This window comes from Ceratotherium simum, chromosome 1 (assembly GCF_057802395.1).
Source record: "Ceratotherium simum simum isolate JZ-2026a chromosome 1, ASM5780239v1, whole genome shotgun sequence".
NCBI classification, from domain to species: domain Eukaryota; kingdom Metazoa; phylum Chordata; class Mammalia; order Perissodactyla; family Rhinocerotidae; genus Ceratotherium; species Ceratotherium simum.
Genome location: NC_141900.1, coordinates 567,524 through 594,550, shown reverse-complemented (window position 1 = coordinate 594,550; position 27,027 = coordinate 567,524). Strand labels below are relative to the sequence as shown.

The following is a 27,027-nucleotide window of genomic DNA, read 5'->3' as shown; positions in this document are numbered from 1 at the left end:
TGATCGATTGAAATCCCAAATGGCGAAGTTCTGGTGTCTAGTTCTGAGTCTGCTCCCCCAGTTCCCATCATACACAGAACGGGGACAAGTTAGTGACTGAATACCTAGTACAGAACTGCTCAAAGACCCAACCAGTAGAAGACACTGCAAACACAAAGAGCACTGGATTTTAAGACGAGATTTCTTTGTGCTCTTCTTGGTCAAGTCCTCCCCCTGACTGAAGTGAAAGCAGGCCACCATGCCAACCACTAATTCACCAAGTTGGTTGAGATTATTTTGAGACTTTTAGCTTTGTCCCGACTCTGGCAGAGTTGTTGTTTCTCAAACTTGTTAGTCCTGCCATGATTTATATGTAAATAAATGGGCTTTCCCTTAATCACAGTTTAGTGTCCTTTCTATTTTTGTAGACTTATAAACCACTCCAAAATTTGCATCTGCTACTCCTCAGAGAATTTTCCATGTTCAGTTTCAGATATTTGGCTAAGAGACCTCACTGAATCAGTCTTCTGGCAAACTGACCACTTGGGGTCTGACCTGAAGCCGTGTACTTCCCATCCTGTCAATTATTTCTCTTATTATAGGGGCAACTATAATAGTTATTCTACCTTTTAATTTCTGTCTCTGGGACAAGAATTTCCCATTTTAACCACAGTGGGGAATAAATAATAAATAAATAATATGCAAAGTTACCATATATATTGGGGTTATCAATTTTTACAGAATTAAAACATAAGAAAACATATTTAGCTTTGTAGCTTAGTCTTTCAAGCTCTTATAGAGACTGAGAATCAACGTTATAGGCGTAAATTATCACTGGACAGATGGCTGTTAAAAGGTGTAGGACAGTAGACTCTCTTTGTCCAGACTCACAGAGGTCACAGAAGTCAACTAGAGATGACCTACTGGCAGAAATCATTCCCATTTGCACAGCTGCCACACCAACCCCACCTCCGACCTTCCCCTTCAGCAGGTCACTTGGAGACATGTCTAATTGCATATGTGAAGAGTGTGAGGGCAGAAGAAAGGCTGAGAACCCTCCAGGCCACCTTGTCTTCTAGTTCCTCTGGGTCTAGGAAACATGGAGAGTCCAATTTCCAACATCAAAGGCCCATCATCAAAGCCTCTATTAAATCTGGAAAGAATTCTACACCAAGTGTACTGGGGAGAAAGGAATATGATTTATATACTGAGTGTATTGGGGAGAAAGGGATATAATTTCCCATGTAAATACACAGTTGAACCTGGTATTCAAGAACTTAATATTCACCTTTAGCTGCTTTCAAGTAACATCAAAGATCCATGACACATAGCGTTGGCAATCTGTCTGACTGGCTACTTAATTAGTTCCTGAATAATGGTCATAGGTTGTGCTGTCATAAATTGAAAGCTCATTTCCTTTAGGTGCCAAGTTATTTAAATTGGGGTTCTGTTCCTGGAAGTCCTTTTTATATCATAAAACTAGCAAAACATCATAAAAAATATAGATATATAATTTTACAAAGTGAAGTGTGTAAAACCAAACATGAAAAAAGGCACAGCACAAAGATTACTTCTAGGAATTCTTCTGCACGGCTGATACCAACTGAGGCTCCTTAAAGTATGAGTCCACTGAAGCCTGGACCGCAGAGACCATCTCTTCCTTTAAGTATTCTCGAGGGAGGCATAGGTGGTATTTCTTGCAGCAAAGATCTTTGAATTTCTAATGCATACAACAGACTGAAGGGAAAAGACAAAGCCCAGTCCCCTCATCCTGCTACAAGGGATTTACCTTGGTGATCTCTAAGGCCACTTCAGCATTAACATCCTGGGACCACATGTGGGTGCACACATGTTCACACCTGCCTTCAAAAAAGGCCACTGTATCTACTATGGGCTACTGTGTTGCGACTGTCCATTTTAGCCACTGTACTAAAAAATTAGTATCCTGTATACCACATTAACAAAATGAAGAATAAGTCACATGATCATCTCAATAGACGCAGAGAAAGCATTTGACAAGATACAGCATCCATTTCTGATAAAACCCTGAATAAAATGGGTACAGAAGGAAGGTACCTCAACATAATAAAGGCCATATATGACAAACCCACAGCTAATATCATTCTCAATGGAGAAAAAGTGAAAGCTATCCCTCTGAGAACAGGAACCAGACAAGGATGCCCACTTTCACTACTCTTATTTAACATAGTATTGGAAGTCCTAGCCAGAGCAATCAGGCAAGAAAAAGAAATAAAAGGGATCCAAATCGGAAAGGAAGAAGTGAAACTGTCACTATTTGCAGATGACATGATTTTATATGTAGAAAACCCTAAAGAATCCAAAAAACTTTTAGAAATCATAAATGAATATGGTAAAGTTGCAGGATACAAAATCAACATACAAAAATCAGTTGCATTTCTATGTAACAACAAAGTAGCAGAAAGAGAAATTAAAAATATAATCCCATGTATAATTGCAACAAAAAGAATAAAATACCTAGGAATAAACTTAACCAAAGAAGTGAGAGACCACTGAAAACTATAAAACACTGTTGAAAGAAAAAGAAGAAGACACAAGGAAATGGAAAGATATTCCATACTCTTGGATTGGAAGAATTAACATAGTTAAAATGTCCATAGTTCCTAAAACAATCTACAGATTCAGTGCAATCCCTATCAAAGTTCCAATGACATTTTTCACAGAAATAGAACAAAGAATCCTAAAATTTATATGGAACAACAAAAGACCCCGAATAGCCAAAGGAATCCTGAGAAAAAAGAACAAAGCTGGAGGTATCACACTCCCTGACTTCAAAATATACTACAAAGCTATAGTAACCAAAACAGCATGGTACTGGCACAAAAACAGACACACAGATCAATGGAATAGAAGTGAGAGCCTGGAAATAAACCCACACATCTAGGGACAGCTAATTTTCTACAAGGGAGCCAAGAACATACAATGGAAAAAGGAAAGTCTCTTCAATAAATGGTGCTGGGAAAAGTGGACAGCCACACGCAAAAGAGTGAAAGTAGACCATTACCTTACACCATGCACAAAAATTAACTCAAAATGGATTAAAGACTTGAATGTAAGACCTGACACCATGAAACTTTTAGAAGAAAACATAGGCAGTAAACTCGTTGACATTGGTCTTAGCAAGATATTTTCAAGTACCATGTTTGACCTGGCAAGGAAAACAATAGAAAAAATAAACAAAAGGGACAACATCAAACTAAAAAGCTTCTGCACAGCAAAGGAAACCATCAACAAAATGAAAAGACAACCTAACAACTAGGAGAAGATATTTGCAAACCATATATCTGATAAGGGGTTAATATCCAAAATATATAAAGAACTCATACATCTCAGCAACACAAAAATGAACAACCCAATCAAAAAATGGGCAAAAGATCTAAACAGACATTTTTCCAAAGAAGATATACAGATGGCCAACAGGCACATGAAAAGATGTTCAACATCATTAACGATCAGGGAAATGCAAATCAAAACTACAATGAGATATCACTTCATGCCCATCAAAATGGCTATAATTAACAAGACAGGAAACAACAAATGTTGGAGAGGATGTGGAGAGAAGGGAACTCTCATACACTGCTGGTGGGAGTGCAAACTGGTGCAACCACTATAGAAAACAGTATGGAGATTCCTCAAAAAATTAAGAATAGCACTACCATATGATCCAGCTATTCCACTGCTGGGTATTTATCCAAAGAACATGAAAACACGAATGTGTAAAGAAACATGCACCCCTACGTTCATTGCAGCATTATTCACAATAGCCAAGACTTGGAAGCAACCTAAGTGCCCATCAAGGGACGAATGGATAAAGAAGACGTGGTATATATACACAATGGAATACTACTCAGCCATAAGAAACAATGAAATCCAGCCATTTGTGACAACATGGATGGACATTGAGGGTATGAGGCTAAGCGAAATAAGTCAGAGGGAGAAAGTCAAATACCGTATGATCTCACTCATAAGTAGAAGATAAAAACAACAACAAACAATCACATAGAGACAGAGATTGGATTGGTGGTTACCAGAGGGGAAGGGGGGAGGAAGGAGGGCAAAAGGCATGATTAGGCACATATGTGTGGTGATGGGTTGTAATTAGTCTTTGGGTGGTGAACATGATATAATCTATACAGAAATCGAAATACAATGATGTACACCTAAAATTTATAAATTATAAACCAATGTTACCACAATAAAAAAGAAATCAAGTGGAAAATTTCAGAAATAATTCATAAGTTTAAAAAAAAAATTAGTATCCTGGAGAAAAATAACTGTTTATAAACTGAATTTAAACTGGCATCTTTCAGAAAAGAACAAGAAAATTTCCAAATTGTTTTCTTTCCCCTGTATTTTTCTGTAAGAAACTAGTATTTGATGGAATATCTATTATGCTTCCACCTTATTTCAAATGGAATTTTATCAAGTTTAGTTTAGAAGTCAACCTCCAGATTATCTGCACACTGTACACTCTCACTTGAGAGTGTTCCTTTATGCAATAAAAATTAAACGCTGTTACAGTATGGTATATATCAGGTGTTACAGAGTGTGCCATAGAGCAGCAGTTCTCAAAATGGCACCTGTACCCGCAGTATCAGCATCACCTGGCCCTATCCTGAGTCAGAAACTCGGGAGCTGGGCCCTCGCAATTTGTTTTAACAAGCCTTTCCAGGTGATCCTGATCTGTGTCCAAGTTGGAGAACCACTGCATAAACATCTACTTTCTGCTGGAGGTCATCCTGCAGCAGAGGTCAAGACAGCTCGGCAGATGACAGGAGTGCAACGAGGCTGCAGAAGTTTAGGATAGGAAAGCCTTTTTTGGGTCCAGGGGTTTCAGCCTTCTCAGCTTTCCTGCCTTCCTAACTCTGTCTCCTCTGGCTGATAAGGAACTGGAGTCACTGTGGTGAGTTCTGTCTGAGGACTGTTTCATTTCCCCACAGCCACACCTGGACTTGATACAGAAGCAACCATCAGAAAATCAACAGGGATCTTAAACTTTTCTACCCCAGATGCCTGAAGGAATACACTAAGAATATTTGTAGTGGACATTTACTCTTTGTCTCCTGAGCACTCATTTTCTATTCTTTCAGAAACAGAACTGGTCTGGGAATCCATCCCTTCCCCACTCTCAGTCCACATAAAAGTTGGGACATGAGGAGGGGTTTACCCCTCCAGGGTTGGAGCATATGACACTGATGACACGGCCTGGCTAGTCAAAGCCCTGCACCCCTCAGCAATTATTAGCTCCAGATTGATCTATGTTGCTGTGATGAGTGATCTCAGGACTTCTGAAAGAGGTACGAACAGAGACTGGCTCTTTCCTGCTCAGTCTCTGGACAGCTGTGAGGCAAAAACGGCAGCATCTGACTTAATACCATCTTATTGCCATCTCGAGAAGGCAGAGCTGAGGGCTGAAGAAAAACCAAGCCCTGGCAATATCTGAATTAATGAATTTATTATTTATTAATGAAATTATTATTTAGTTATAGTGCCATAACTAAAGTTAGGATTATTCCTGGACTTTTTAGCCAATATAATTTCTTTTTTGCTTACTTTACTTTGATCTGGCGTTTTGATCACTTAAAAGCATCATAACTAGTAAAATTCTTCTGTGTATTCTTTCCTCCCTCCCTCACTTCCTTCTTTGACAAAACTAAATTAGAAATCTACCTGCCTCTAATCTCTAATCTCTAATTCATTCTACGTACTGCTGCTGGCCTCATTTTCCACAACACTCCTTTTCAGATATTCCTGCTCAAAAATCATCTCCCTCTTCACGACATTTGAAATTCCTGGAATCTGGCTTTTCCTCAACTTCCAACATCTCCTATTTCATCTCTCAATTCCAGTGACAGTATTCCATTTATTTTTGCCCAAACATATCACAAGTATTTCGAACTCTCGCAAGTTAACTTTCTCCTGTTCTTCCCTACCTATCTAAATCCTGATGTTTTTAAAGGCCTAGCTCGAGCCCTGTCTCCACCAGGAGGCCTTCACCTACCCCAGCAATACCCTCGAAGCTCCATTTTCTGGGGAATGTATTATTATCTATCTTTCTATGGACACTCATGCACATTATCTCCTTGATAAAACTAATTGGCTAGAGGATAACTCTTATATCTTTGTTACCTAATAAAACACACAAACTTGATAAATTTTTTTTTTAAATTTTTTGTTTATTGCAGTAACATTGGTTTATAACATGGTAAAAATTTCAGGTGTACATCATTGTACTTCTATTTCTGCATAGATTACATCATGTTCACCACCAAAATACTAATTACAACCCATCACCACACACATGTACCGAATTATCCCTTTTACCCTCCTCCCTCCCCTCTTCCCCTCTGGTAACCTTTGAATAAATCACTGTTAAGTATTTTATACCTGGAGTGTCATTCTCCAGTAATCTCAAAATTGTAAAGTAATTCAGATCTTACCTTCAAATCAAGATGAACTACATCATGAGCATGTAAAAAGCGAACACCTTCTAAAATCTGCCTCATGAGTCTCTGAACATCTTTTTCTTTAAAGGCTTCTTCTCTGTCTGCAACACACTGGTCAAAGATTTCACCCCCAGCAGCACTAGAGGAAGGAGAAGCACATTCTAATTATAAAGGAAAAAGACTCAAAAATATTTAGCCTTTTTTGTTCTTAATATCTATACATATTATCTTCATTTAGATAAACTATAATTAGTGTGTGTAAACTTTTGTCCATCTACATGCCTAAATCCATTTGTTTTTCTTTTTTTAAAACATTTTAACATTTAAAATGTGAAGTCTCGAATATGAGCTAAGATTAGCAATCCAAAGCTAAATAAAAACATCAGTTTAAAAACTTGAAGAATTAAACTTTAACTGTAAAATACATTAACACACTTTCAAGTAAAAATTTCTCAAGAATTTTTGGTTACAGAATACATAAAAATATTATGTTTGTAAAAAATGCAAATAATAAAAATAAAGCAAATGCACTCCATTGAAGACCTTTTCCCCTATCCTAGAGCCACATTTAGAGGTAAGCCCTGTTACCACTTTGATGTACTATATCCTTCCAGAGTTTTTTTTTTAATATATTTAAATGCATATAAAAATATTAATTTTGTGGATTTTGAAAAAACATAAATGGCAACATAAGACATAATTCTACTGATACTGTTCTACTTTTTTCTTACTTAAACATGTCTTAAGAGTCTTTCCATGATGGTTTTATATTTATCTATCTCATAATTTTTAACTCTTATGTCTCTGTGAATAGATAAACCCTAGTTTACTTAACCAGTCCCCTCTGAAGGACATTTAGTTTTTTTCTAATTATTCACTATTACAAACAATGTTGTGAGGAGAAGGCACATGAAAGTTTCTGTTTGCTCATGTGCTAGTAGTTCTCAAGGGTAGACACCTGGAATGAAACTGCTGGAGTGAAGGGTATATGTGCATTTACAATTTTAATAGATACAGCCTTTGCTTACCAAAAGAGCAGTACTGATTTGAACTTTCTTCCACATTCTGGCCAAAGAATCTCAGTTTTTTTTCCCTCCAAATAATTTTGCCAATAAGAGAAAAATCAACATTAAAAACTTTTATTTCCCTTCAGCAGAAATTCCATATTTAAACAGTTCATTCTTACTGTAAATGACAGCTTATGTCATATCTCAAAATTTCCTTTATGTGTTAAAAAAAGACTGGATTGCTTCCATGAAGTTGCTATTAAATCAACGTGAAACATATAACTCCAAACAGCCATGCTGCTGTCAAACAAAAGGTACTTATTAATTTCCCTTTCATAAGATAACTTAGTTCTCTACTTCCTTCCTTCCTTCTTTTTTGTTAAGATAACCTACTTTTCAAATTCTGTCCATATAAGGAAACACAATTTTTCACCAAAATTGGTAAGAATGTATTTAAGTTTAGCTGAAAAGTTGCAGGTGATGAAAGTGAAAGAAAATAATTCACTGGCTGATAAGATTTTCATTTTGGTTAAACCTACACAACTGACTTTTTATTATATTTTGATTATAGTATGAAAAAACTATACGTGAAAGCATCAAAATTTTATGTAATTAACCATAAAATGGCCATCACACGCCAAAGTTAAAGTAATATACAATTCATAAGAAAGGAAATGGTGAACATTTACAACAAGAGTAAGTTAATTACAGCCTAGCAGTACTATATGCTGTTAACATAAATTTGATGACCTGAAGCAAAATTCCGGTTGAGCTGAGTCAACTCAGTTCCAAACAACTAGAGACGCACCACGATGTAATTAATGTACAGTCCACAGAGCTCTGCGCATACAGGCCACAATTTACCAGTTACATTCAGAACTGTCTATGCTCCTCAACTGAAACAAAGAACTGCATTTTGGTTGAAAAAGTTTCTCAATCACTATTTATTGTCCTCTGGGTCTCTCAGCTCATCGCTACCATCCAAAATAAAATTCAATAGAGGTCAGTTTACATAAATACAAAGATTTCTTGATGTAAAATTTAAGAGCAATTTATTATTAGTCCTTTCTACTACATTTACTCATTCTTGCGTTAACAAAAGGGTTTCCTCTCTGTTTTCCCAACAATTTAAGTAGTTCACATAAGTACAAAATGTGAAGCACAAAACTAGTCTCCTGAAAATTTTCAAGGATGTATTTTAAACGCAGACTATTATACAAAGGTGTAGAAGTTAGCCTGGAGTGGTCAGTACGACTTACATATCCTCTTGATACAATGTACAATCATCATACTGTACGTACCCTGCTTAAATGTAAGCTTCACTGGTGAACAACTGTCATATTAACTAATGGAACTAAAGGAAATTTTACTAAAAACAATATGAGACGTTAAAAGCATCTGTCAAGAATGGTAACAGAAAATGTAAGAATATTAAAAACTACTTCACACAAACTACCTTCCTTCACACAGAAGCTAGAGACACACTGAGAGTTCTGCTGGGCCTATCTTTTAACTATATGAAGATTCCCAGTTATATTATGGTATACTTATCCTAGGATGCTAATTTTTTACTACTTTAAAATTACCCAGAACTTAAGTTAATTTATATAACTTTTCACCAAAAATTTTTTTATAAAAAAAATTTAAAAACTTTTCATAAAAAATCTTACACAAAAACTATTTTTACAAAACATATTGAGAACCTTTAAATTTCAACTTTCTAGTGGTCCTTAGAGAGTTACGGGATAAGTATCTCTTGATCAACATTAAGCAAAGCCATATAAACGATGTGTAGAGGATGAGAGTAACTGAGTCTCCCTGGCTGCCTGCACCGCAGCTAGATCGTAGCTCCCAACCTCAGACACCAGACACTCCTTTTTCTATCTAAACCAGCATTGCCATTTCTACCCTGCTTAGAGGCCCCGTCTGGATCTTTACTCCCTTACTATTCAAATTTGATAAACATCAATCAAATATGATAGGCCCTGTGCTATGTGCTAGGGATAGAAAGATAAATTATAAATAAGTATGTCTGAAACTTCATGTACTAGTAGGGGAGAAAAAAATGAAAGATATTTTTAAGAACATATATGCATAAATATATATGGGTGTGAAATTATATATCAAGTGATTTGATAATTTAGCAACTGAGGAATTAATTGGAAAGGAAGGAGAAAAAAATCTTAGAAAGATGCCATTCTGAGCTTTGAAGAATGAATAGGAATCCACTAGATGAAATGGTAAGAGCACATCCCAGGCAGAGTGAATACATGTACAAGGGCATGTTGGTGTGAAAAATACACGGTACACTCACAAAAGGATAAGTAGCTACTTCCTTTTTCAGCCAAATGGTATGGAACTTGCCCTCTAACCATAAACAACTAGAAAATGAGCAAAGTGCATGAACCAACTACTTTCAGACATTACAACAACAGGCAGTTAGGACCATGGTCCCTGAGAGAAGAGACACAAACAAGCTGAGCCCTACTCTCTCTCTGTCCTCTTGCTTGGAGGTAATTTATGGACCGTAGTACAGGGTAGGGGAGGAACCCAAGCAGAAAAAGGCAGACTTGCTAAACTGATGAGACAGACTGGGAGTTTGGCAAGGCTAAGGCAGCTAGGTTTTGCAGCTGGAGTACCAGGGAGGAGGGAGCTACACAGAAAGATCTCCAGACATCTGCTTAGTTGTAACCTGGGGTCTTAGACAAAATACTAACATGCGCATGCATAAGGTGAGACCTGCAAGGTCAAGCAAAGAACTTCCGGGCAGTTATAAGCTGAACAATTCCCAGCGTTCACAGAGAGCAGAGTAAGATATCTGAATCTTGTCCAGTTGGAGTAGGAAAACCATGCCAACCACTTGGGGCATGGTTAGGCCCCATCAGCAGACTCCCCCTGGAAGGGCTATACCTTAGTAATAAGGCTAAAGTAGCCCTTGACTTGCCCTAGTAAAGCTGATCCACAAGTAATTTAACTGCCTGCCAAAACAAACGTCACCATCCTTTAATGGAAGATCATAAAATCCACTCAACACTGTGACATTCTAAATGTATGGCATCCTTCCAAAAATTACTAGACCTCTAAAAATGCCACAAATTACAACCCACAACTAACAGGAAAACAATAACAACAGACCCAGAAATGACAGAGATGGTGGAACCGGCAGATAAGGGATTATAAATATGCTCAAGTAGTTAGAGTAAAATACGATCGTAACAAGAAGAGAGATGAGGGAATGCAAAGAACCAAATGGAACGTCTAGAGATGAAAAATAAAGTATCTAAAATGGAAATTTCACTCGATGGGCTTTACAGCAGATCAGACACTGCAGAAGAATCAATGAATTTTAAGACACAGCAATAGAAACCATCCAATCTAAAGTACAGAGAGAGAGAGAGGAAAAAAAGACTGAATAAAATAAACAGAACTCCAGGGACCTGGGTGACAATATCAAGCAGTTTAACATACTATAATTGAAGGAAAGAGAGAAGAGAGGTGGGCAAAAAAATATTAAAAAAAAAAAAAAAGCTGAAAAATTCCCAAATCTGATGAAAACTATAACCCCAAAGATCCAAGTAGCTCAATGAATTCCAAGCAAGATAAACACAAAGAAAAGCAAGGCATATTATGCTCAAACTGCTGAAAACCAAATTGCTTGAAGAGAAAAATCTTTAAAAAGACACATTTTTAGAGAGGAACCAAAAATCAAAACAGACTTGTCATAAACAATGCAAGGACATCTTTAAGTGCTGAGAAAAAAAGGTATGCCTAGGATGCAGTGTGAGGTTGGAGAAGGACTAGCAGGAGATGAGGGAGAATGGAAGTCAAGAGAGAACAACATGGGATGAGTCAAAACAATCTGAAAAGTCCAGGGTGAGGCAATGATGGGCAAGTGTATCCCTAACGCTGAATGTCTCCTTCTCCAGAAGCACGCGCCAGCCTCCCAGGCACAGTAAAGGAGCACAATGGACGGCTGAAAGCTTTGGAATCACACACTCCTGGACCCAATCTTGGCTCTGCTACTTGAGGTGTGACCTTAGGTTGATTATTTCTCTGAGTTTTTTCCTCACATATAAAATCTTGTTCTAAAATTTATAAATAAAACAAATTCAGTAAAGTTACAGGATACAGAATCAATATATCAGAATCAGTGCATTTCTATACACTAACAATGAATTATCGGAAAGAGAAATTAAGAAAACAATCTCATTTTCCATAGCATCAAAAAGAATAAAATACTTAGGAATAAATTCAACCAACAAAACAGTACATTGAAAACTATAAGACACTGTGAAGAAGACAAATAAATGGAAAGATATTCTGTGCTCACGAATTGGAAGAATTAACACTGTTAAAACGTCCAACTACCCAAAGCAATCTATAGATTCAACACAATTCCTATCGAAATTCCAATGGCATTTTTCACAGAGGTAGGAAAAACAATCCTAAAATTTGTACGGATAGCCAAAGCAATCTTGAGAAAGAACAACAAATCTGGAAGCATCCCACTTCCTGATTTCAAAATATATTACAAAGCTATTGTAATCAAAACAGTATGGAATTAACATAAGAACAAACATATACATCAATGCAACAGAACAGAGAGCCCAGAAATAAAACCACGCATACATGGTCAATTAATTTACGACAAAGGAGCCAAGAATATTCAATGGGGAAAGGATAGTCTCTTCAATAAATGGTGTTTGGAAAACTGGGCAACCACAAGCAAAAGAATAAAACAGGACCCCTACCTTATACCATACATAAAAGTCAACTCAAAATGAATTAAACCTGAACATAAGACCTGAAAGGGTAAAACTCCTAGAAGAAAACATAGGACGTTAGCTCCTTGACATCATTCTTAGCAATTTTTTTGGATTTGACAGCAAAAACAAAAATAAACAAGTGGGACTACATCAAATTAAAAAGCTTCTGCATGGCAAAAGAAACTATCAACAAAATGAAAAGGCAACCTACTGAATGGGAGAAATCATATATCTGACAAGGTGTTAATATTCAAATATATAAAGAACTCATACAATGCAAGAGCAAAAAACCAAATAATCCAATTGAAAAACAGGCAAAGGAACTAAATAGACATTTTTCCAAAGAAGACAACAAATGGCCGAGAAGTACATGAAAAGGTGCTCGACATCACTAATTATCAGGGAAATGCAAATCAAAACCACAATGAGCTATGACCTCACACCTGTTAGGATGGCTATTATCAAAAGACAAGAGACAACAAGCGTTGGCAAGGATGTGGAGAAAAGGGAACCCTTGTGCACTGTTGGTGAGAATGTAAAATGGTGAAGCCACTATGGAAAACAGTATGGAGGTTCTTCAAAAGGTTAAAAATGGAACTGCTATATGATCCAGCAATCCTACTTCTGGATATATATATAAAAGAAATGAAAACAGACTTCAAAAAGATATCTACACTCCCATATTCACTGAAGCATTATTCACAATATCCAAGATATGGAAACTACCTAAGTGTGTGTCAATGGATGAAGGGACAAGGAAGATCTGGAATATTATTTAGCCAGCGAATGAAGGACATTCTGCCAAATTTGCAACAACATGGATAGACCTTCAGGGCATGATGTTAACTGAAATAAGTCACATAGAGAAAGACAAATACTGTATGATATCACTTATATGTGTAATTTTAAAAAGGCAAACTCATAGAACAGAGACTAGAATGGAGATTTACCAGGGGCTGGGGGGTGAGAGAAAAGGGGAGATGTTGGTCAGAGAGTACAAACTTCCATTTACAAGATGAATAAGTTCTGGAGATCTAACGTATAACATAGTGATTATACTTAATAATACTGTATTATACACTTGAAAGTTGCTAAGAGAGTAGACCTTAGATGTTTTCACCACAAAAAAGAAATGGTAATTATGGGACGTGATGCAGGTGTTAGCTAATGCTATGGTGGTAAGCATTTTGCAACATATGTATATCAAATCAACACTTTGTACACCTCAAACTTACAAAATGTTTTGTCAATTTTATCTCAATAAAGCCAGAGAAAATTTTTTAAAAATAGTGTTTATAAATAATGCGTATAAAGCATATAAATAATGTATATAAAGCTGGCTGTAAGACTTAGCACAGTGCCTGGTACACAGTAAATTCTTAACACATTCTGACTATTATACTTCATCTATGTTCCCACAGCAACTAACAAGAATTTCTAGTAAAACACCACCATTGCTGCAATCATTTATATCTCTTTCACTAAACTTCTAACACCTGGAGGGAAGGGGCTTTGCTATTTTCACTTTTACATTACCAGCACCTACTAGTATCTAGTACACATGACAGATGCCTAAGTGTATGTGGAATAAGTACCTGATACAGTGAGCATAAACCTGCCTGTTTCTGTAACACAATCTGTTGATGTGACTGAGAATTTTGACAACTCAATGTCTAAAGTATTTCTAAGACTTTCTCTTTAAACAAAAGTAGAACACAAAAATTTTTGGCCAAATCACACTGACTTGTGGTTCTAAAAACATGATCATTGAATCAACAGAAGGCACCAAAAGTTTCTAGGCAAGGGAATAATATCGCGGCATCTATGTTTTAGTTACCTAATAGCAGCCTGAGAGATGTGCTAGAAATGAAGCCAGAGTGATGCGCTAAGAAGCGACTCTCAGAGTCCAAGGGAGAGACAATGGGGACCCAGTACAGAGGACAAACAGCAAGTACAAAGAGAAAGGGACCAACAGGGGAGAAGCTTAAGTGGAAGACTTGGTAACACATTATACAGGAGTGTTAAAGGAGGTAAAGGAATCAAGGATAGATTCAAGGTTTCTAGCTTGACCCATGAAATAAATGGGGATATCATTGGAAATGGGGAACAAAAGAAAAAGAGGCATTAGAAGGGCAATGCAGGAGTGCGTGCATATGGATCCTGAATTGACAATGACGTGCAGCTGGCTACGCAGATATGCAGCAGGCAGCTGGAGCTTAGGAGAAGGTCTGAGGTTGGAGAAAAAGCTTTGGAAATAATCAGCATGTAAATAATAGCTGATGCCAGAAAAATAGATTGTTATTCAGGGTAAATGTACAGAATATAAATGTATGACAACAGTAACGCTAATGAACTCTGGGAGCATTTGTATTTCTACAGCAGAAGGGTAAAAGGCTCTGAGAGGAAGAGAAGATTTTTTAAAAAAATAGGGTCATGAAAGCCAAGGAAGAACATATTTTCAAGAAACAAAGTATAATATCAAGAGTTTAAGGAGAGTAAGAAGTAGAAGGAATACTAAAAGGAGGAAACTGATTCTGGCAAACAGGGCTGATGACCTCATGAAAGTTTTAGAAGCACAGATGGCATTAGATTGAAAGGTAATGGAGTACTGGCACATGAACAGATGAATGGATCAATGAGGTGGAACAAAATTGATTGGAAAGTGAGGAAAGCTGTAAATTCAGACTATTTCTTTAAGGAGTATAGTAGTAGGGAAAATAGAAAGGCAGGACAACAGTTCAAAAAGTCAAGGCTGAGGAAAAGGAATTTCAGAAGAGACTGAAATACTGGAAGACAGAGGGAAAAGAACCACAGGAGGAGGGACTGAAACTCTAAGAGAGGTTAGATAACTGATTAAAAAACAAAACACAGGTCCTAGAAAAGGAAGGAAGAGAATTAAAGGACATAAGTAAAGGTTTTAGCCTTGGAGTTAAGTAGTGGAATCTCTGCCTTCAAACAGAAGAGAGGCTGGTAAGAGTAGTACAGACAGAGGGATACTGAAGGGATCTGAGGGCCTTTACTTTCTCCATAAAAGGGAGACGAGGCTAGGTATCTAACACAATTATGGAGAAAAGGCTAGGTATCTAACACAATTATGGAGAAAAGGCTAGGTATCTAACACAAGGTGGAAAGTGGGTGACACGATAAGTGATTAGGTAAAGAATTACCAAACCACACCAAGAGCCCAGATGAGGATGGAACTCTTACACTTGTAATAAGCAGATCAAAGACTACCCAAGTCCTCCCAAGAATGTGCAGAAGGCGGGACACACAGCATGTGTCCCACTTTTCAAACTGGCAAAACGAGTTGCAGAGGAAAACTAAGAGGAAGAAGGAAATAATGTGAGGTGCTGGTGAGAGATTAGTTGAAATAACTGCTAAAGAAGAGAAGCGAATAAAAGGAAAGAAACAAGTCAGGAGCTGGCTGAAAGTGGAGGAACTCAGAAGAGTCAAAGATTAAAGGCTGCAGAGCAGGTTTTGTGAGAATGAGAGAGGAATGAGGGGATTTTGGTCAGAGAATAGTATTTCAGAGGGTCTTTTCTAGAACAATTCCCAATTCTGCCTTGATCCTCTCCAAAACAAACTGGAAATGGAAAACCTAGGTAAGCAGGGGGCTTATCTATGAGATTCCTAAACAAACCTTTTCTTTAAAAATTGAAAAACAACTTCATTGAGATAAAATTCACATATACTACATTTCTTAACCATTCCATCATTTTTCAATATTTCTATCATAATTAAAGATATATTGTGGAAAACACTTTGTGCTCCTCACTGTTCACGTTTTATTTCTTTAGAAACGATTCCTACATGTGAAATTACTTAACTAAAATATATGAACATAATGCTCTTGAATTATATTATCAAGAGGAAGACACTATTTTAGCCAGAGACTTTTCCCTCTATAAACTTTTAAATAAAAACGAGATACTAGACACATTATTTTGTAATGTTTCTTTTTAATAGTATTTTTTAAAATTTCTATGTCAATACATTTATATCTACCTTATCTTTTTAAATGACTGCCTAGTCATCCATTTTATGACATTATCACTTATTTAACCAACCCCTTTCTAATAAACATTTAGATTATTTCTTTTTTGTTATATAAATAATGCCACACTGAACATTTTTGTAATAATGTTTGCACAATAGCCTGATTATTTCCTTGTGAAAAAATTTATATAACTGAAATTGATTGCTGGGTTTAGAGTATACTTTTTTTTATGGCTTTCGATACATATTCCAGGTTGTCCTCCAGAAAAGTTGCTCCAATTAATACTCCCACCTGTAGTATAAATCAGATGGTTCAACTCAAGAATATCACTTTTCTTTATAATCTTTACCAATCTTACAGAGGAAAATTGACAACTTATTTTTTAATTTTCATTATAAAAATTGTAAGAATCAATATTTTTCATGTGTGCATAGGCCATTTACATATATGTGTCTGTGTGGAATTTCTCTTCATAGCCTTTGTGCATTTTTTTTTAAACTTAAGAGGTTCATGTTTTTGTGTATTTGTAAAATCTAGCCGTATATTAAAGAAATTTAATCATTTTGGGTGAACAGATATTAGAACTATTTTTCCCTGAGTTTGTCTTTTCATTTTTTGTTTATTGATGTATTAAGGCTTTCAACGTATTCAAATCTATCAATCTTTTCCTCTGGCAGGAGAAACAGAGAGGAAAACAGGATTTCTTAAGAAGAAAAATCTGTCCTTCATTTTCCAAAGCTGTTTTCTATGCTGTCCCTACTTAAACTGAAAACATGGTGTGAATCAAAACAACTGTTTCTGAAAGAAAGGAGATTAACTCAGACTATACAAACATGTAAGGGACTGTAAAATGCCTTTTATTTTAATATTATCTTGGTATCACTTACTTTCTTAAGAATGCCTTTAATAAGAACATAAGAGAACTTTCATATGAGAAGAATTTTATTAAAGAATGAAAATGAAAAATCTAACATACATGCATGCTTGCAAATTTGGAACACGTCAAATTAATAAGAGGAACACATGAACAAGTTCTGGAAAATCTTAAGATTTCCAGAGAACCAGGCCCTGCTGCATCATCACAGATGAGCGGCATCCTGTAAAGGAAGTGTGGACTACCAAACAAACTCAATCTAAGGAAGACAATACTTACTATTCCAGAACTAAGATCATTTCTGATGGAGTTTCATAGACTTCATGTAAATTAATGACCCACGGACTGTCCTGTGCTAGTTCAAGTACAGCAATCTCATGAATTATTTCCATCCGACAATCTTGGCCTTTTCTTCTTTTTCTCATGAACTTTGCTGCAAATTCTTTGCCAGAATCTTTCTCTATACATTTCCTCACCACTGCAAATTTTCCCCTAGAATTAAACAAAAACATTCACTGTTAAAGCTGACAACTTTCCAGAGATGGTAAATTTTAATAAAATTGCCAAGTATTCATCAGTGGATATTCAAATTTAGGTCATATTCAATCACAAAAGTAGCAATATCACTTAGGAATTTAATAGAATACACTATAATCAAATAAAATATAATTTGTAAATCTGCAAAATTCATTCTTCTAAATAGAGAATAATCAAATATGAAAGTCACTATGTTTTGCAGTTTACACAAAAATAACTTAATTTTTTGCACATTTATACATAAAAATGATTTAAATCTTAAAAAAAGCCATTTCACTTTTTAAGAGAAACTGCTTATCAGAATTCCTAAAATGATGAATTTCATTGTCACTAGTTGACTCTAAAGGAATAGTCACCTTCCAAAATTATAAAAGTTAGGGATCTCATATCAAATCAACTACAGCCATCAGCTAGAAATGTCTAGTATTCCTAGAAAGATAGATAGATACAACAAGCATCATTTTGATACACTACACTACCATTTTTTATTAGACAATAAGCAAGTCACACAGGGGAATCAGTACAGCATACTGATGAAGGGTATGAGGCTCTGGAATCAGACAGATAAGGGCTTGAATCCCACAAATGGCTCTGCCACTTACTTGACACATAACAGTGGACAATTTATTTACTTTTTTTTTTTTTTTTTGCTGAGGAAGATTGGCTCTGAGCTAACATCTGTTGCCAATCTCCTCTTTTTGCTGAGGAAGATTAGTATGTGCCCATCTTCCTCTATTTTATATGTGGGACGCTGCCACACATGGCTTGATGAGCAGTGCATAGGTCCGCACCCAGGATTCGAACCTGCGAACCCTGGGCTGCTGAAGCAGAGCACGCGAACTTAACCACTACGCCACCCAGCTGGCCCCAATTTATTTAATTTTTAAGTCTCATTTTCCTTATCTGCAAAAGAGGACATAAACGGAATCTACTTCACACAGTTGTGAGAATTAAAGTATACGATACATGTCAATGGCTTAGCATACTACTTGCTACATAGTAAGTGCTCAATAAAATACTATTAATCAGACAAATCATTAAGTTGTGATAGTCATCACCCATAAATACCCAATCCTTCAGTTGGAAGGCAACTTAGAAATCACATAGTTTTTTTACCGAATGCCAATGCCAATGCCTTCTTTCAAACTGTGTGGCAGTCTCTTCCACTCCTGGGCACATGTTATTTTAATACGGTTTTCATCAGAGGCCTAAACCTGACTTCAAGTGAAGGGTTGTGGTCTGGGTCTTTTGCTGAGCAATACAGAAAGATCTGTTCTCTCTTCCACATGACAGTCGGTTAGGTATTGACACAGCTAACATGACCTGTTAACTGCCACTCCCTTTTCCAATTTTTAATCATTCCTCATCCCCATAAGGTTTTGAGACCTCCTCACTTTATGGCTCATCAGAACCGTTGATAAAATGTGCCAACCAAATCTGAAGCAACTACTCCACGTATAATCTGATCAAAGTGTTCCATGATTACTGTTTTGTTGATCTTGGCACAATAAAACCTAATATCACCTTTTAAAACACCTTGACAGGTTTTTCATATTTCCTATTGGGTTGACAAATAAACTACCTAGATCTTTTTCCACTTGAAATTTTTCAAGCAAATGTCCTCACACTATATTTTAAAAAACTAAATGTAAGGCTTTAATTTGCTCTATTAAATTCTAATTTCTAGGTTTTGGCCTAGGTTTAGCATTCTAGACTACTGATGTAATTCTGAATACTAATTCTTCCTTCCTCGCTACTGTTAACCACAAATATGATTTTCATGCTCTCTATATTTTTGTTACCATCAGTAACAAAAATGTTAAATGACAAATCCTTAGGCATCGTCCTATAGCTGCTCAATTAGGTAATACTCTACACCTAACAGCACCCTTATTCAGATCAAAGTTCTTCTTTGTTCACAGAAATGTGAAAGACTTCTACAGATACTGGAGAGATTAAACCATAAACATATTCATCACGGACCCATTCCTCCTTTTATTTTACCTCACAAAATCACTAGGCTAACATGTCTATCAAGTTTTAAAGGGTTCCTAATGAACTTTGGATTCTTTTAATACAGAGAAAAAAAATCATTAATAATTGAACTGTTTTATACCTGTATGTCAGACGTTTCAAAAGAAGGGAAAAAAGAGAAAGTTTAATTCGTAAAAAATTGGCCAACATATAATTGACAGCAAGCAAGTTCCTGGTAAATTAGAAAGGACTTAGGTGAACTGCCTTCAAAGTACTCCCACATCAAACAAACACAAATGTTTGTCACCACACCTAAAATTCAAGGCAACACAGTACTGTGCAGAAAGTATACTACTACTTATTATCTGACCTGAATGTATATTTTTGAAGACCAGACAGGAAGACAAGTGACTCAACAGTGCAATGGATTCACACATATGGCTAACCTACAAACTCCAGGAACCCTTGTTACAGAAGAGCCACTGTTAAATTCAGGGACCAGAGGCAAACACAGGGAAGAAACCTACACTAATCCCATGTCTGCAGCCCTGCATCCATTTCTCTGGGTCACAGAGCAGTTCCCACTGCTTTCCTCCTAGACCAATGACTACTCTTGACATCACCTTTGTTTCTGTGGAAGCATTCCTCACAGCTTTAGGTTTACTCTTTTCTTTCCACTGTATCACACACTATACTAGGAGTCGGCAAACTTTTCTGTAAAAGGCCACATAGCAATATTTTTCCTCTGCTGGCCAGATGGTCTCTGTTGCTACTAAAGCCTGCTGCTGCAGAGTGAAAGGAGCTGTGGATAATAGGTGAATGAATGAGTGTGGCTGGGTTTCAAAAAAAACTTTACAGATACTGAAATTTGAATTTCAATATAACTTCCATGTCATTAAATATTACTCTTTTGATTTTTTCAACCACTTAAAAATGTAAACATCACTCTATACAGCTTGCGAGCCTTATAAAAATAGGTGGCCAGCAGTAGTTTGCCAATCCCCGCATGATCTCACGCTGAAGAAAACTCTTCCATCGTTCTGATACTGCACATCACTGAAACTGACAGCAAGACCGCAGGTCACAATGGTTTGAGGAGACATAGGTGCCTTCATCTCTAGATGACTGGTGCAAGGGGAGGGCAATCTTAACACTACTTAAGGAGGAGTCAGAGGTAGATAAAAAGAGATTTCTGGGCCTGTTTTTTCTGTAGAACCACACAGTACACAGAAATGTGAGATTCAGCATTCAAGGAGTGGAGTTTTAGTTAACACACCAGGAATTACACTGTCACAGTGTCCTTAAATTCCACACCCCAAAAAAGCTCTAAAATGCATGCTTTACCACAGCTTCACGGTAAAAACTGTTATTGTATCTCATCCCTTAACTTTAGGTTATTGAGGCCTCTACAAAGCATAAAATAAATAACATTTCTGACACCAAAGGCCAGTTATATACAGAGACTTGAGGCTGATGAGGTTCAAAGGGCATAAGATATCTGTTGCACATCTACTTTCTTTGTTGACTTAGCCAAAATTCTTCCTGGACTACACAGTCGTTACATTTTTGGAGATCTTCATTTACTTCACAAACATCTATAGTTCACTATCACACACTAAACTGAGAACTAAGGTTTTCATTAAACAATTTTTGGGGGGAATTCAGAAATGAACACATTTCATAACTGCTCGATGGTAACATATTCCAGGACAGTGGAAAAGGAAAGATAAATAATTATAACAAGAGGCAGTGACATCTGAGTCAGATCCACCATTCCTAAGACTTCCTAAGAATAAGGACTAGGTTTTACTCATTTCTGCATTACCAGTGCCTAACTGGTAATGCTTAAAAAGGTATGGTGAGCATCTTTAGGTGGGAATGACATAAGGAGTTTGAGCTTTATCAGGGCAAAAATGGGCACCTACCAGAATTTTTAAAATAAGATAATTGTTTTAAAAAGATAATTCCGATAGTGTTATGGAAAGAGTATTGTCAAATGTTAACTAGAAACCAGGGAAGCCAATAAAATAATTCAAGGTAGTGGGTCTGAACTAACGCAGCAGCAGTGGAGGCTGGGAAGAGAGAACGCATTTAAGACATTCAGGGTGGAGAGCATTAGCATTCCCTGACAGACTGAGTTGCAGGCGGAGACGAGGGAAGTGGAGGATGACTTGTAGATTTTGAACTTGGGTACTGGGTAAATGTGGTTAACATCAAATGAGAGATGACTATAAGAATGGTAAAAGGTTTAGGGGGAGATAATGTGTTAGGTTTGGATGGGAGACGTCTGAGGTGCCTTTCTCCGTAAAGAGAATTTTACTTACTGGATAGATTCCAAATAAAAGTCTCAGCATTGGGTTATAGTCAAAGGAGAACAGAGAGTAGAATATATAAGGTTCAGGCAAAGATCAAAAACTGTAGATGCTAATTTGAGTGGTATACAGAGGAAGCAAAATAAAAGTGATCTCCGAGGTTCTAGGTTTGATTCTAGATTACAATTATGTGCTTTGTTTACTCCTATATTACATTACTTAAATTGGTCTGATAAATTACAATTTGTTGCACTGTGAATGTCTCCCTAGTTAGACTATGAGTTCCAGTGACCTCACTTATCATCCAATTTTGTGTCTCCATAGCACCCTGCACATGGCAGGTGCTCAAATATGATATCAGATAGCATCCTGAATATATATACTGTTCCTGTTATGCTGTTAAATGAAAGTTCTATGGCTACTTAACCTCATAAAGTTTAATATTTTAGCCACACTGGACTACTGCCATCCTCTCTTTCACTGAATTTTTCTGCCACTTGCTTATTTGTTTTATCGCCAATGGCTAGAGTATCTTTCATCACTACAACTGAAATTCCATCCATTCTGTAAGACTCAGCTCAGATGTTATTTTCCCCATAAGATTTTCCCATGTGGCATGTCTTCTTGCCTATAAAGGGAGTAGTGACTGATTTGTTACATTTGGCAATAACTTCCACAGCCTAGCAAAGTGCCTTATGTGCTTAACATAAAGGGACAATATCTGCTCTTAAGCAAATATTGTGATGGGTGATGCCTTACATGTAAAGAAGTTCCACTCAAGAAAGACCTAGAATAGATTCTGTCTTCCTTACCTCTGAAAGGAAGACAACAGAAAACATAAAATATGTGTTGACCCTAAGTATAAAAATCAGTGAGTCCACCAGATCAGACATCAGCATGAGTGACAAGAACAGACAGGGCTTTTTTTGGCTTTAAAAATCTTTTTCTTCTTCTTAAGATAAAGTTTATGAATATATCAAAAAATGTTAAAGTTGAGGACTAGATGATGAAAACACACCTAAGGCAAATCATTTGATGTGAAATTAGTATAATTTTAAGTTTCTAGAAACATCTTTCTGTTCCTATACTATCAATAAACTCAAGGGAAATCAACATTATGAAAGAATTCTCACAACACAAGGTCATGTCTCCTGCACCTCACAATCATTGATGTGGTTTACATTGGCACACATCCTGACTCAAAGAAAGGTAACAAGCCTTAGGAATAACAAGTCCAGCTTCAAGCAATAAAAAAAATTTACATCATCTGTTTACCCACATTTAGGTTGCTACGGACTCTGCGGGAGACATGAAAGAATGTGACATTTCTAAAAATAATCAACATCACATCCTGTCATTATTATGGAATCAATATTGACCATTTAAAAAAGTCTCTTCAAACAACCATTTCACTGAAAGCTTTATATTTCTGTGAGATAAAATAATGGTAACTCCTGAAAGAACTCAATTTCTGTTTGAACAGTTAGCTCCTCACACCTCTTCAACATTTTCAACTAAATGACAGGCAACAGAATAAAATCAATCGACTTTTTCATACTATGTGAAGGAAGTATGTAGTATTCCTACACTGTGGTAGGAAACTGATGGTTCTATACTACATCACTAAAATATAACACGAGTGATTTTGTAAATTCTAAATCAGCATGAGATCAATTAGTTATATCAGAAATGTGACCAGAGTTAACAGTCAGAAAGAGAGGTAACTTTTCTATCTTACCACAGAAAGGATTATGCATAAACACACTCAATTATGTCAAAACCATAATATTCAGGGCAAAATTTATAAATCTTAAACAAAGCATGCTTATAACACGAAACAGAACTTTTGCTTCTTGAAACTTCTAAATGATTCCTGTGTCTTTTGCAAGGAGATTTCATTACTTTTGCCACAGATAGAAGCATATTTTGAGGTTGTGCAGGTTTTCTTATTTTTGCTTTTTGGTTACATGTAAAACAACATTCACTGAATTACACAATAAATTACATTTACTGAGTGCTCCCCCTAACCTAAGAACAGACTTAATGCTATAGATGGGTTTTACTTAATTCTCTCAACAACTCCATGAGGCAATCAGTGATGAGGTCACTTACTCAAGTACACATAACTACTAAGTACAGAGCCAAGATTCAATCACAGACCAACTCCAAAGCCCACCTTCTTAACCACTGCATTAAACTTCTCCGTGATGAAAAAGGGAACCAAAAAGAAACAAACATACATTTTATTTTTCCGTTTTAGACTCTTATATCAAGTATCTATCTAACTGCATTGTTCGCTGCTTCAGGAATTACTACTTTTGTAAAGAAATTTATGTAAGAAAAGATGTAGACATGACAACCTTAAAACACACACACACACACACACACACACACACTATAGGCAAGCTAATTTTATCATAGAGGTTAAAACAAAAGTTGAAACAAACATTCCTGGAGGAATTAGTCACAACACCTGGCAGAGAGCAAATCAATTTTTTCAGATTAAATCATTTGTCATCCAGTCTACAAGACAGTGCTTGCCACCTTTCAATTTTGTAATACCAGTTCTCCTTTTGTGGAATGAAGCCAGACAACTCAACTAAAGCATAGAAAGTCTTTGTTTTCCTTTTTCAAGCAATCAGCGTTACTTCAGAATGTCCGGAATTTCAACGACCGAGAATACCTAGCTGAGTCAGCAGCTCCGTCGTCTTCTGTCATACTTGCAGTGTGCACAGACCCAGTTAATTAGTGCCCGGCATAGCGAGGTCAGTCTTGCTCCTGAAAGGTGCTTTTCCTTCTGCTAGCATTCGGAATCAGTGAGACATTTTCAAGGCAGGCTCTCCTCCAGAGAAGACGACTTCTAAAAGTCAGGCTATCTGTGAAGCAGCGGCTTGTAAACACTGCGACCATCGTTACGGCCTCCCTCTCCACCCCTCCCAGATGGAGGCTGTTGTGACCGTCAGGCCCTCTCCTCTCCCCGTTACAACGTGCTGCTCTCCTGCAACCACCACCAAGGTCCGCGACAGCAGCTAACGTTGACTGAACGCCCCGCGACGCCGACGGGACGCGGGAGCAGCGCGGGGCCGGGGCGTCCAGCGCGCCCACCCCCGGCACACAGAGCCAGCAGGGTGGGGGGGAGCTCGGGTCCCAGCGCAAAGCCAGTGCTTCTGGCATCTCCCAACTGTTCTCAGGGAACGAGGGAGCCAGTCCCCAGACCCTGATCGCCCCGTCACGTCCCTCCACCCTACGGGGCGGGCAGCGGCCCGGCGGACCGCACCTCCCACCGTTTAAGAGGAGACCAAGTTGTGAGCCCTGTCTCCCCCACGAGCAGAGCGGGGTGTGGGCTCCCGCCGGCAAGGGCCGGCTCCCAGCAGAGCAGGAGGACGGAGACGAGGGCCGAGAGCCTACGAATGACCCCAATCTGAACTTCAGGACCCGAATAATCGAGAACTAAAATAGCGCGAACCCAAGAAACCGAAAGCGCCGTCGGCAGAAGGCGGCCAAGTTCACACACAGCGCTGGGGCGAAGGAGGCCGTCTGATCTTGGCTCCTGTTACAGCCGCAGAAGCGCAGGAACTTAACGGCCGGGACACGGCCGACCTGCGCCTCGGGCGTGACCGCAGACGCGCCGCCGCCGGCAAACGCCCGCGGCGCAGCGACCGGGCGGCAGGGCGCGGGGGGCCGCTTCCGGTGGCCTGCCGGCGGGGCCTCGGCACGCCGGCGACAGGGCAGGCCACACGCCGGCGCGGCTCGCCGGCTCCGGGGTGCGCCTCGGCGGCGCTAATCGCCGCCGCACAAGCCTGGGCCCCGCCGCGGCGCGCTCCCGGCCCCCGGCACCTATCGCCGCCCGCCCGCCCGCCGCCCGCCTCACCTGCCCAGCTCCCGGCCCGGGCTCAGGCTGTAGCGGTCCTGGAAGGGCTCGGCGCGCACGGCGGCGCGGATCTCCGCCAGCAGCCCGCGGGCCTGGGGCGCGGCCGGCGGCCGGCGCGGCGCGCTCAGAAGCCGGCCGGCCCGGCCCGAGCCTGAGGCGGCAGCCGGGGAGGAAACGCCGCTGCCCGGCTTCTCCAGCGGGAGCATGGTGCTCGGGCGCGCTTCCTTTCCGGCCGCCCAGATCCCAGCTAACAGCCGGCGGGTGACGGCCCCGCCTCCAGCTGCCCCGCCGCTCGCACGAACCCGCGGCCACCCGCTCGCGCCAACGCCGCGCTCAGACTGCGGCCGGCGGGCTCCCGGCAGGCCCGCCCCGCCCCCGGGGCCCGCCCCGGCCCGGCCCCGCCCCCTGGCGGAGCTCCCGCGGGATCCCGAGCGCCGGGCGCCTTGCGCGCGCCCTCTGCTGCCGAGGGGCAGAAGGTACAGCCTGGGGGTGGCCCGGCTGCCTGCAGACGACCAGCAGCACCACCTTTCCGACCGAGGGCCGCTGCGTCAGCCGGTTACTCACCTCTAGAGCATCTGGGAGTTCCAAAATCTGAGCTCTCCCTCAGTGACAGGCATACGAGCTCCCAGCCGGAGATTCACGATCCGCTTTCCCTTGGTTGGGGAGGGGTTATGAGGCTCTGATCCGGGCTGCTGTACAGCAGGCAGGGCCCGGGAGTCGCTCCAGGGAGCTGGTTCCTTCGTACCGCTGGGAGGGGCATCTGGAGGCAGGAGTTGGATAAATATTATCAAGCCCTCACACCCGCCCTATGAAATAGGCACTATTATACTGTTTGTAGTCTTCTTTATATTTACCTTTCAAGGTGAGAGTGTATTTAACTTGCGAGATAAAAATCCAGTCTTATGGCTTTAGTTACATCCGCAAGCTCATGACCAGAAAATTTATATCTCCAGCTTCCAGGCATTCTTGAGCTTCCGGGTATCTCCAGTTAGATGTCAAATTAGCATCTCAAACCCAATATGTACAAAACTAAGTTCCTGATCATCCTTCACAAATGCACCCCTACCCAGTTTTCTCCATCTCAGTAAATGGTAGCTCCATCCTTCCAGTTGTTCAGGCCAAAAAACTTGGGATCAGCTTTGACTCCTCTATTTCTCTCATAACCTTCATCCAATTTGTAAGTCCTCTTGGCTTTACTTTCAAAATATATCCAGAATCTGATCAC

General features: G+C 38.9%; 1 protein-coding gene across 3 annotated transcripts in view; it reads right to left on the bottom strand.

The window, feature by feature from the left end:
• STK17A (serine/threonine kinase 17a) overlaps positions 1 to 26,109 on the bottom strand; it is a 38,921-nt gene extending 12,812 nt beyond the window's left edge. The window contains exons 1-3 of one of the 3 annotated variants that reach the window (XM_087428678.1): positions 25,803 to 26,109; positions 17,388 to 17,600; positions 6,459 to 6,603 (exon numbers count right to left, since the gene is read on the bottom strand). In XM_087428678.1, the coding sequence (XP_087284804.1) occupies positions 6,459 to 6,603; positions 17,388 to 17,600; positions 25,803 to 26,008 (564 nt within the window). In that variant the 5' untranslated portion in view covers positions 26,009 to 26,109. Of the gene's footprint in view, positions 1 to 6,458; positions 6,604 to 17,387; positions 17,601 to 24,614; positions 25,579 to 25,802 lie in introns of those variants that run through there. The other 2 variants (XM_087424539.1, XM_087429103.1) reach the window with 2 other exon arrangements.
• Between the last annotated feature and the right edge of the window lie 918 nt (positions 26,110 to 27,027).